At 45.6% G+C, this 12,708-nt stretch overlaps 1 protein-coding gene across 6 annotated transcripts in view; it reads right to left on the bottom strand.

Moving 5' to 3' along the window:
* Positions 1-12,708, bottom strand: part of SNX29 (sorting nexin 29) — a 1,823,105-nt gene that overhangs the window by 1,185,397 nt on the left and 625,000 nt on the right. For all 6 annotated transcript variants that reach the window (XM_077448905.1, XM_077448908.1, XM_077448906.1 and 3 more), the window contains one exon: positions 10,875-11,123. In XM_077448905.1, coding sequence (XP_077305031.1) covers positions 10,875-11,123 — 249 coding nt within the window. The remainder of the gene's footprint in view (positions 1-10,874; positions 11,124-12,708) is intronic.

Raw genomic sequence — 12,708 nt, 5'->3', positions numbered from 1 at the left:
GCGTGACAACACCTGGGAAAGAAATACATTGTATATTTGAACCCGTACGACTAAACAACAAGCTTATAGCTCAGATGGAATGGTTCTTGTACAAGAGATGTTGTTATTGCAAATTCAGGGGGGTGGTAGCAACATCAGGATCTTGTGTTAAGAGTTCTTTGTAATAGGAGGTGGTTTTAAATTCCAGCCACGGGATCCAAGTTATATGATGTCTTTGAGCAGTAATCCTGTTGTGGTGGGAAACGTCCGCCATGAGATGCACTCCTGCTAACTTTTGTAGCCAGCTTTTGATTGTTGGAAGTCTAGGTTGTCCCCAACGAGCGGGTATCAATGCCTTTGCTGTGTTCAGCAAGTGAGGAATAATCAAGCGTTTATATGTGCCAACCGATGCTGTGGTGTGGAAAAGAATGGTCCAAGGATCGTTGGGAAGGCTGGTGTCTGTGATCTGGTGTATAAGTTGGGTAATGGTGGTCCAAAATGGTTGGATATTGGGGCACGACCATCAGATATGTGCATGCGTCGCTTTAAGACTACAATTCCTCCAACAAGACGGGGAATTGTCAGAGAACATCTGGTGCAACTTTGACGGGGTGTAGTGCCATCTGGTGAGCAGTTTATAATTCACTTCCACCAGGATTTTATCCTTACGATGTTTTGTGATTGGGGAGTTTAGATCCGCTTCCCATTTGGTTAGAAAAGCCGGGTGTGCGTTTCTGAGGAGGGAATAAGAGCTTTGTAAAAAATCAAAATGCAGTGTAAGGGCGGATCTTCCGCATGGAACACCTCCTCAATAGCATTTAGGTCTTCTAGCCCTTAGAGGCTGGGGGAGGGTTCTAACAAAGCACTGAAGCTGTGTGAACCTCCAATTATCCAGCAATGTAGCTGATCTGGAGCCAATAATCTTAGACAAGGGCTTAATAGCCTTAGCTCGGAGGACATGGTGTAGCAGTAAGGGTCGATCCGGGAACCATGTCTTAAAGCCTGGGTCAAGCAAGCCGGGTAAAAAATAGTTATGGTTAAGAAGCGGTAATGAAGGAGAGTCATATGACCAACAGAATTTCCTGTGTAAAGCATCCAAGGTAGAAGTGGTGAGTGAAGATGTTGTGTGGCCGAGGTCCCACTGAGAGATCAGTGCTGCTCAGGAAATGTTCCAGGTCAACCCACAATTTGGAGCGGACAGCATATTTCCAATCTGCCATTCTCGACAGTACTACAGCGTGATAATAAGCTCTAAAGTTCGGGAGGGCCAGTCCCCCCGAGACCCTGGAGTGGTACAAAATGTCCCTTGTGACTCTTGGGTGACTGTTCCTCCAGATATAGCGGGAGATCATGGTCTGCAGTGTAGTAAAGAATCCTATGGGCACACCCAGTAGTCATTTGAAAAAGAAAAAGCACTCGAGGTAATATGTTCATTTTAACAACATTTACTCTGCCTAGCCAGGAATGTGCCAAGCTATTCCAATTCCTTAATTCCTCTCTCACTTTATTCAATAAAGGGATATAATTGTGCTTAAAAAGTGAGTGAATATTAGACGAAAGGTATATACTTAAGTACTTCATGGTACATTGAACCCATCTAAAAGGGAAGAGGGGACGTAGTAATTCCTCTTCTCGTCTAGGGAGGTTGATGTTTAAGATCTCTAACTTGGTAAGGTTAATTTTGAAGTTGGAGAATAATTGGAAGGTGGAGAAAGCAGACATAAGGCTAGGTAGTGATATACGAGGCTGTTGTACGAAAAACTAAATATCATCAGCATATGCCGCATATTTTTGAGTTATAGAGCCTACTTGAATACCATGTATAGCAGAGTTTCGTTTAACCACTTTCAGACCGGACCATTTTGCTGGCTTAAGACCAGACCACTACGTCGTTTTAACTGACAATTGCACGGTCATGCGATGTGGCTCCCAAAAATTGACGTCCTTTTTTCCCCACAAATAGAGCTTTCTTTTGGTGGTATTTTATCACCCCTGCGGTTTTTATTTTTTGCGCTATAAACAAAAATAGAACGACAATTTTGAAAAAAAGCATGATTTTTTACTATTTGTTATAATAAATATCCCCCAAAAATATATAAAAAAACATTTTTTTTCCCCTCAGTTTAGGCCGATACATATTCTTCTACATATTTTTGGTAAAAAAATTTGCAATAAGCGATTATTGATTGGTTTGCGCAAAAGTTATAGGGGATATTTTTATGGCATTTTTATTAATATATATATTTTTTTTACTAGTAATGGCGGCGATCAGCGATTTTTATTGTGACTGCAACATTCTGGCAGACACATCGGACATTTTTGACACATGGGACCATTGTCATTTATACAGCAATCAATGCTATACAAATGCATTGATTCCTGTGTAAATTACACTGGCAGTGAAGGGGTTAACCAGGGGGGTGGCAGTGTAGGGGTTAAGTGCTCCTAGGGACATGTTACTAACTGTGGGAGGCTGGGCTTTGTGTTAGTGAACACTGATCTCTGCTCCAATCACATGGATCAGAGATCAGCATCACTTGTTGCTAGGCAGAACCAGGTGATGCGGTTTACCATGGCATGTCCCCGTTCAGCCGCCCTGTGGGACAATCGTGGGTATCACCGTGGCGATCGAGTCCGCGGGACCCGTGACCAGACTCACAGGGGTCCCGACCGGCATGCGAGAGCACCACAGGCGGCGCGCTCACGATGGCAGGGCAGCATTTAAAAATGGACATACCTTTACGCCAATATGCCTGCCTGTGCCATTCCCATTAAAGAGTGTGAATGAGTCGCTTAACGTGCCGTTAATGCGAATTTGTGCCATGGGGTTGGAGTACAGGGAGGAGATGCAATGGAACATTCTTGGGCCCAAGCCAAAGTGCCGCAGGGTCGCTCTGAGGTATTCCCAGTCCAACCTATCAAATGCCGTTTTGGCATCAGTAGAAATAAGTAGGGTGTGCTGGGAATGTCTACTGACGAGTTGCATCAGGTATATTGCTTGGAGGGAATTATCTTTGGCTTCTCTACTGGGTATGAAACCCATTTGAACTTTTGAAATCCATCTGGGTATAAGGGGGAGTAGACGGTTAGCTATTACTTTGGAGTATAATTTAACATCCACATTCAGCAGGGATATTGGCCTATAGCTGCCGCATTGGGTGGGGTCCTTTCCTGGCTTAGGGATAACGGTAATGTGTGCTGAGAGAGATTCAGGGCATAAGCCTGAGGTTTGTGTAATCGAGTTGGCATATGGTGTGAGATGGGGGAGAAGAAGGTCGCTAAACGTCTTGTAGTAAAAAATAGAAAAACCGTTGGGGCCGGGAGCCTTCTCTATGGGGGAAGACTTCAGGGCCGTCTGGAACTCCTCCACGGAAAAGTCCACTTCCAGGTCTTTAAGAACCGAGGTGGAAAGTTTAGGCAGCTTGGCTTCCCTTAGGTAGGAGGATATGCGATTATGCCTCTCCTGAGGGGACAGAGAAGATGCCTCGTTTGTCACATTGTATAGATCAGCATAGTAATTCCTAAACACCTTCGCAATGTGTGGGGTTGCGTGCAACATATCACCATTGGGAAGTTTAATCTTCAGAATAAAGGAGGCAGTTTGTCTTGCTTTAAGGGATCTCGCCAATAGTCTGCCAATTATTCTCCCACTCGTACATTTTCTGTGCATAGCGGTGGAATTTCCCTTTGGTGTCTAAGTCAAGGGGGTTTTTCAATTCTTCCCGTTTCGGCGTAAGGGCCTTAAGGTGAGTTGAGTGTAATGTGAGTTTGTGTTGCTGGTTAAGATCCGCTATCTGATGCAGCACCTGTGCAATTTGGCTCCCTCTTTTTTCTAGCTCCCAATTCAATAAGGCGGCCTCTCATGGTGGCCTTATGCGCATCCCACACAATTACAGAGGAAGACACCGGAGGTTTGTTATCCTGGAAGTATTGGTTTAAGTGAGAGGACAACACGGAGACCTCTGCTTGGTTAGAAAGGAGCAATTTCCAATTATAGGAGCATTGAGCTAAGGTGGGCATAGTCATGGTCATCGACACAGGTGCATGATCCGATATGGTGGTGGAACCAATGCTTGTGGACCTCAGGAGCGGAAGGTGGTGGTGGTCTAAGAAAATATTGTCTATATGTGAGTAGGATTGGTGAGTCTTAGGCCGCGTACACACGCGGGGACTGTTCGCCCAACTTTGTCCGTCAAACAGTTTCGGCAAACAGTCCGCTCAAAATTAGCATGGACGGACATGGCCACACACGACGGACGAACAGTTTGCTGAAACCGTGCGCGATGACGTGAACGGCACGTACGACGGGACGAAAAATACGACGTCCTATACACTGCATTATAACTTTCGGCGTGAAAATCCTTTCTGAGCATGCGCGCAACTTTGTTTGACGAACAAGTCTACACACGCGGGGACTGTCCGCTGAAACAAGGTTTCAGCGGACAGTTTTTCGGAATTTCCGAAAAACCTTGTTCAGCGGACTGTTCGCTGAAACTGTCCGCTGAAAGCCCACACACGAGCGGACTGTCCGCTGAAACTTGGTTTCAGCGGACAGTTTCAGCGAACAGTCCCCGCGTGTGTACGCGGCCTTAGAGAAGTGGGAGAAGTCTTTGTCTTTAGGATGGAGTATCCGCCAGACATCCACCAGTTGGAGTGCCATAAGTCTTCGTTTAACATAAGACAATCGCTTAAATGAAATACTAGAGTGACCTTGTGAAGTGTCTAAAATGGGGTCTAAAGGCATATTAATGTCTCTTGCAAGAATAGTTATACCTTTGCTGACAATTTCAAAAGAGTTTGGGCGAGAAAGGCAGTTTGGTTGTGGTTCGGACAGTAAACATTGGCTGGCGTACACTTGGTGTTGCCCAAGAACCCCCTTAAAAATAAGAAGCTACCATGATCATCCGCTAACATAGTTTCAAGGTGAAAAGGTACGCTGCTGCTGAAGCCAATGGCCACGCCTTTGGCTTTGTTATTGTCAGACAAACTATAGAACCATTGGGGGAATTGTGGGGATGCCAATCTGACCAATCTGGGTCAAGTGTGTTTCCTGGAGGAAAGCAATAGAACAAGCAGATTTTTTTTAATTCCCTGAAAACTTGATGCCTTTTAGCGGCAGCCCCCTAACATTATACGTAGAAATTGTTAGCGTGGCCATTCCATCAGCAGAGCACAGCCTCTTGGCTCATATAGCCCTGCAAGCCATCCGGGGAGAGGAGGGTGGGAATAGGAGCGGGCAGAGAAAGATAGAGGGAGAGAAAACAGTAAAGATGAGTGAATGGAGAGAACAGACACATCAGTTAAAATACTCATGGGGAACTGTATTACGTCACGCAGAAATCTGTGGTGATCCCCGTGGGGAGGGAGAGAGCCGATGGCGGTCCCAATCATCAACAGGAGATTAGGACTTACTACACAATAGCCAACCGCTCTCGCCAACCCCAAAAGGGAGGGGGGGGGGGGGTAGGGGGTACCCTGCGAAAGGTACATGGGAGCAATATGCTTCATCAGCGTTCAGCATAGGAAAAGTAAATACACAAATATGACAAATAAGCTCTATAAAAACAAAGCAATACTAAAGATCAACATGACCGTAACAAATAAGTCCCGGTAAACAGGACAATGTAACTCCCAGGCTCGGTCGGCCGAACTAAAAAGGGCCCATAGACAGGGGGCTTTCACAGGTTGGTCAGTCACTGAAAGGCAGAGTACAATCGGGGGTTATACCGACAGCCACCTGAGTGGGAAACACCCTGTGCCAATCTGTGGCTCTGAACACCTGTAGAAAAACACGAGAGAAGAGAAAAAAAAAGAAAAAAAAAAAGAAAAAAAGAACAGCAGGAAACCCTTCTTAGGCATTCTTTTGCGTGGATCCTGGATTTGAAGTGCGCCTCTTCTACGCCATTGTGGTTCTGGTGCAGGTGAGAATCTCGGTACTTTGTCCTGCCAACCCGAGAGGTCAATTTGAGGTAGGTTAAGCTCCTTTAGAAACAACTGTAAGTCCTTGGGGTACTGTAGAGTGTGGGAGCGGCCATTTTTTGTGGCGATAAGGCATGCCGGAAAGCCCCACCTGTATGTGATCCCATCGGTGCGGAGGTGCTCCAGAAGGTGTTTAAGGGCTCTTTGATGATCCAGAATATCATTGGCCAGATCCGGAAAAATGCTGATGATGGCACCATCAAAGTCTATGGAAGGGGTGCTCCGCATTTTGACCATGATGGCGTTTTTATCTGTAAAATAGTGTAGGCGGCAGGTAACGTCCCTAGGCTGATCTGAAGAAAAGTTGCGGGGGCGAAGCGCCCGATGCACTCGTCAAATTTCAGCGGTTCGGTAACTGGGTTGCCCAAGATAGTGTTAAAGATGCCGCGGATCAACGGTTCAAGATCATTATCTCCGGTAGGCCCCTCACCTGTAATTTGTTCCTGTGGTTTCTGTTCTTGAGGTCTCCGGGTTTATAAGAGGAGGCCCTTTGTGCAAAAGCCAATTGCGTGACAGTCTTCTGAAGTTCTCTTATGGCTGTAGCCTGTGGGTCCTGTCAGAGCTCCGTTTCTTCCACCCTGTCTAGGATATGCGCCATGTCAGCCCTAACTCCGGTGATCTCTTTCTTTATGGATTTTTGAAGGCCATGAAACATTCCAGCTAGTTCTTTTTTGAGCCCGCTCACCAAGGTTGAGATCTATGAGATCTGAACAGCAGGGCGATGCGGGAAAACTTTTCCGGGCAGATGCTGCAGGTGAGGAAGGAGAGGCACTGCGATTGGGGGTCCTGACTTGGCCGCCGCGTGATCCAGAGTCCGAACTGCCAGCAGCTAAGTATTGTTGTATGGGATCTGTGACGGAAAGAGAGGACACTGTACCCTTCCCGGGTCTCTTGTTAGTCGTGGAGCGAGATTTAGGTGTTTTTGTTGGCATAATTAGAGCTATATAGCTGAACGCTGAGCGGAGATCGTCTTACTTGGTCCTGCCAACCCGGGAGGTCAATTTGAGGTAGGTTAAGCTCCTTTAGAAACAACTGTAAGTCCTCGGGGTACCATAGAGTATGGAAGCGGCCATTTTTTGTGGCGATAAGGCAGGCTGGAAAGCCCCACCTGTATGTGATCCCATCGGTGCGGAGGTGCTCCAGAAGGGGTTTAAGGGCTCTACGACGATTCAGAGTATCTTTGGCCAGATCCGAAAAAAAAGGCTGATGACGGCACCATCAAAGTCTATGGAAGGGGTGCTCTACATTTTGACCATGATGGCGTTTTTATCTGTAAAATAGTGTAGGCTGATCTGAAGAAAAGTTGCGGGGGCGAAGCACCCGATGCACTCGGTCGAATTTCAGTGGATTGGTAACTGGGTTGCCCAAGATAGTGTTAAAGATGCCGCAGGCAACGGTTCAAGATCATTATCTTCAGTAGCCTCCGGTAGGCCCCTCACCCGTAAGTAGTTCCTACAGTTTCTGTTCTCGAGGTCTTCGAGTTTATAAGAGGAGGCCCTTTGTGCAAAAGCCAACTGCGTGACAGTCTCCTGAAGTTCTCTTATGGCTGTAGCCTGTGAGTCCTATCTGAGCTCCGTTTCTTCCACCCTGTCTAGGATATGCGCCATGTCTGCCCTAACTCCAGTGATCTCTTTCTTTATGGATTTTTCAAGGCCATGGAACATTCCATCTAGTTCTTTTTTGAGCCTGCTCACCAAGGTTGACATGACTGAGCCTACAGGGGAGCCAGGGTCCTCCATGAGATCTGAACAGCAGGACGATGCGGGCGAACTCTCCCGGGCAGATGCTGCAAGTGAGGAAGTAGAGGCACTGCTCTTAGGGGTCCTGACTTGCCCACCGCGTGATCCAGAGTCTGATCTACCAGCAGCTAAGTATTGTTGTATGGGACCTATGATGGCAAGAGAGGACACTTTACCCTTCCCGGGTCTCTTGTTTAGGTATTTTTGCTGGCATAATTAGAGCTGTATAGCTGAACGCTGAGCGGAGATTGTCTTACTCACATCTGTTCAGCGATATGAGTATGTTTCTTAGACAAGCAGCTATGCGAAGGTATAAGGGGGCATAGGGCGCTTCTGAGGGACAAAGCCCAATGGATGTCAACCACAGCAATTCCCAGGACAGAGAGTCCTGATGAAATAGAAGGCTGTAATGTGCCAAGGAAAAGTGCCCAGGAATTAGTAGCAGATTGGAACAGCAGTGTTGTACCAGGGGGCTGAGTGGAGCTGTGGGTGTAGCAAGATGGCCACCCAGTGCAGCAGGTAGGCCGCAGCCTCGGATTAGAGCAATAATCACCCCCGTCCACATAGGCCACAATCCGGGCAAGGTCTAGGGCTCTTCACAGGGCCCCCCCCCCCCCCCGGGCTCAGCTGTAGGGAGGGTGGCAACAGTCGTAGCAGCAGCCTAAGTTGTTACACAGGCCCCCGGGCTCCCCAGACACTCACCGGCGTGTGGACCTCTGTGCTGTTTGTAATTAGTAGTTCAAGCAAAGCTATATTGGATAATTGAAATCCCCCATAATAAAATTTTCCTGCCTCGCCACCATTTCTAACTGTGAAAAGAGATTGGTCTCCTCTTCATCCTTCAGGTTAGGGTGCCTGTGGCATGTACCCACTATTCATTTGTTGTTTGTTTTTTCTCCTTGAAGCTCCAGCCACAAGGATTCCACCTCCTCCTTTACCTCAGTAGTAATGTCATCCCTCGTAGTTATCAAATCACTCTTGATGTACATGCACACCCCTCCCCCTCCTCTACCTACCCTCTCCCTCCAATACAGTGAGTACCCTTTGACAGCTGCAAGCCAGTCATCTGAGCTGTCAAACCAGGTTTCTGCTACTCCCACAATGTTGAAATCCTCCTTGTGTATCAGTAGATCAAATTCTCAAATTTTTTTCACTAAACCACTGGCATTTGTGAAAATGCCATTTGTTTATGCTAGAGTTCAGCTTTAAAGTCATGTACTGTATGAGAAGCCTGTAGTGTTCTACAGCAGTGAACTGGGCTGGATGTTTTTCCAAGAGTCTCTACTATATTAGTCATGAGTGGCAGCTTGCAGCAGGCCATGTTTACAAACTGTCACCATTCAATGCCTATAACATATAGGTTTATATGCAAATGTTTAAAGTGGTGTTGCCACCAAAAAATTAAAAGCTGCTTAAAATTCGTAAAAAATAAATAAATAAAATAATTGGCAAAAAAAAAAAAAAATAATTAAACTCACCTCTAAATACCTGTTGCTAGGGGGTCCCTCGTAGTCTGCCTTCTTCATTGCCCGGGCTGGTGACATCACTTCCCCTCGTGCCGCACATTCACCTGAGGCCTGTCACGTGTCCCAGGTGACTGTACGGCATATCACGGCACCCTGCGCTCCTCGCGCATGCGCAGTGGGTGCCTGGCTGTGAAGCCACAGCCGGGTGCCCACAGTACGCATGACGGCACCGCGAGCGGAGCGGGGAACGAGGGGGGGCTTCGTTCCCCCGCATCGCTGGACCCTGGGGCAGGTCCGATTATTAAAAGCCAGCAGCTGCAGTATTTGTAGCTGCTGACTTTTATTTAATTTTTTTTAGGGGGTACCCCACTTTAAGTACTTTATTCTTGTGTGCGTATGCTATTCAAAAAAAAGAAGAAAAAGTTTAGTTTTGCATTTAATATTTCTTAAGAGTCTTGCTATACAAATGTTCCCAACTGTTAAAAAATATTTTTGGGTATATAATAAATCTTTCTCACAAGCAGCTTGTATTCTGACACGCTGTTATGCCACGTACACACGATCAAAATTCTCATGGAAAAAAGCTCTGATGGTTTTCCCGTAGGAATTCTGATGGAATTCGGCTCAAGCTGTCTTGCCTACACACGGTCACATCAAATTCCGATCATTTATAATGCATGACGTACAACACATACGACGTGACTAGAAAAGGGAAGTTCAATAGTCAGTAGCCAATAGTTTCTGTCTTGTAGTTGAATCTGAGCATGCATGATTTTTGGCAGGTCGGAATTGCATACACACGATCAGAATTACCGATAGAAAGTTTTTCCGTCAGGAAAATTGAGAACATGCTATAAATTTTTGGCTGGCGGAAATTCGGACAGCTAAATGCCGATGGAGCATACACACGGTCGCATTTTCCGATGAAAAGCTCTCATTGGTCTTTTTCTGTCTGGAATTCCGATTGTGTGTACGCGGCATTAGTCATTTTTATTTACCTAACCATATTGCTTCAAAGAGGCTCTTTAGATAGATATAAAACTTATAATAATGGATATAACATGTAAAGCTGATCATACAGACAGAAGATCTTATATCTCCTCTGATAGTTTAGGGAAATGGAGGCAGGGGGTTTCCTGCAAAAAGACCAATCACTAGGAAAAATGAAAAAGAGGCAAGTCTTTTTTAATTTCCAAAATACACTCATACTCATACTTCTCTTCTGGATCACAGGAATGCACTTACTTTTGCACTCCTGTGACCCAAAATCAGCTGACAGCCAGCTGTTGGCCGATATCTCAGAGTCGGTTCAGGATCTGGAAAGATCCCAACTATATCACCAGGATCTGCCCAGATGCCCAATTGACAGCTGGCTCTGGCTCTCAGAATGTGGCTGAGAGCTAAAGCCAGCTGCTCCCTCTCCCGCCGGGCACTCCAGTGAGAGTTAGAAGGGAAAAGCACAGAGCAGTGGCTGACAGTCAAGAGCTGAACAAGAACTGAGTGAACAGAGGCCATGTAATCGGTCAGTTCTTAGGCTTAGAGCTGGCATAGGACAGCTGCAGCATCAGATCAATGAGGTATGTTTTTTTTTTTTTATCTACCCCAAACTCCTCCTTGCATGCTACATATAATGAAATCTAACTTAAGTGGCTACCCTGCTATTGTTCATCAAAATGTCAAACAATTTCTCTCTGTATAAAATTCGACATACCAGTAGTAAGACTTTTTGAAAGTACAGGAAGGGGGTCAGATTCCTGCTCTGGCTTGATCAGGATAGAGACAGCAGAGGATGAAGTGATATCTCGAAGGAGACTACTGACACCTTGTGTGGATTCCTTAAGCAAGGAGGTGACATTCTGAGTGGACTCTTTTAGAAGATGAGACACCGTGGAAGCTGTCTTGGCTGGTCCATTTAAGTCTGCATTGTCAATGTTGATAGCAAAAAGAATAGAGTTTAAGCCTAGGAAAACAAGTTGAAAACAACGAATCAGAACATAGTAAAAATGTATTTTCTGAAGGATATGTTTCCATAAAGCATATGTCAAGGCAAAAAAAAACATTTTGTTTTGTACATTTCTGCAATACATGCACATTTTCCACGTTCTATACTTGCAAGTACAGAATTTTTTTTTATTTTGACTTATCTGTAAACTCCATATCTTGAAGTACAGTACAAGGCAGAGGTAACTTATTCACACACCATGGGTTATAGCTTTGTACTTTCAGGCGATTTTACAGTGGCAGGCTTCTGAGGACACACTCTCCCCTATAACCCTACCCCACTCCATGAGTCCTCAGTTTTATAGCACGCAATCAGAGTAACAAATAAAAACAGCAAAAAAGGGCACCAGGGGAGTGCGAGTCAAAGGCAACAACAATTTATTCCAAATCAAAGGTAGTCAAAAACGCTGAAAAGATTATGCCAATAGGAGGATGCTCCCGATCTCAACACCAGTCCGACAGACATCCAATCATCAGTGGAGAAATGACAGGAAGAAGAGGACTCCCATAGTGAAGTATATCATGATTTATTTCAAAAATGTAAAAGTAAAAACAAGTGTCCATAACAGTCAAACATCATGGATGTTTACACACACAGATCCACATCCCCGCTCTGTTACCGGCAATCACGGGTGCCCAGCGGACATTGCGCAAGTGGCGCAGCAGCATGTGTGCACCCCCTAAATGGCCGGGAAGCCCAGGGGGTCATATGATGCCCGCCCAGGGATAATAAATAAAGGGATAATCAAAAACTGTCCTTTGTGGTTATTACTTTTTGACACTTTTTTTGGGTGAAGGGGTAGGGGTACATACCCATTCACATGGGGGGGGAATCTGGGGGCTCCCTTGTTAAAGGGGACTTCCAGATTCCGATAAGCCCCCACCCACAGATCCCAACAACTACCAGGCCAGGGTTGTGGGGATGAGACCCTTGTCCCCATCAACATAGGGACAAGATGCTTTGGGGAGACTCGAAAGCACCCTTTCCATGTTGAGGGCATGTGGCCTGGTGGTATGGTTTGGTGGCACTACATTACAGCCGCAATACATTACAGCTGCGAGCAAGTTTAAATTAATTTTTTTCCTTTAGAAATGTCATTTTGCTGTGGCACTGTGAAACACATCACACAGATGTGCCACTTTACAGGCATACTAATGGGACCCCCGCCCGCCACAATATTTAAAGGAATATTTAATTTTTATTGTTTCACTTTAAGTATTATTAATATCACTGCTCCTGAAAAAACGTCTGTTTTGAAAAAAACATTTGCATTGATGCATGTCCCCTGGGCAGTACCCGGGTCCCCATATACTTTTTATGGCAATAACTTGCATATAAGCCTTTACAATTAGCACTTTAATAGGGTTTGCATGTTTGCACAAATTTTTTGCCTGTTCGCTTGTTCTTGTGCGAACCAAACCAAACCGATGGGTAATCAGCCCATCACTACTTCAAGATATATATATTTACAGGTAAGTCTAAATTCCTCTTATCTTAACGTACCAGTACAGGACACAGGCAACGTATTCATACAGCATGAGAT

The sequence above is a fragment of the Lithobates pipiens genome, unplaced genomic scaffold (assembly GCF_037356315.1).
Source record: "Lithobates pipiens isolate NorthernLeopardFrog02 unplaced genomic scaffold, aLitPip1_a1.2 Scaffold_22, whole genome shotgun sequence".
In the NCBI taxonomy this organism is placed as follows: domain Eukaryota; kingdom Metazoa; phylum Chordata; class Amphibia; order Anura; family Ranidae; genus Lithobates; species Lithobates pipiens.
This window is presented reverse-complemented; position numbering and strand designations above follow the sequence as displayed.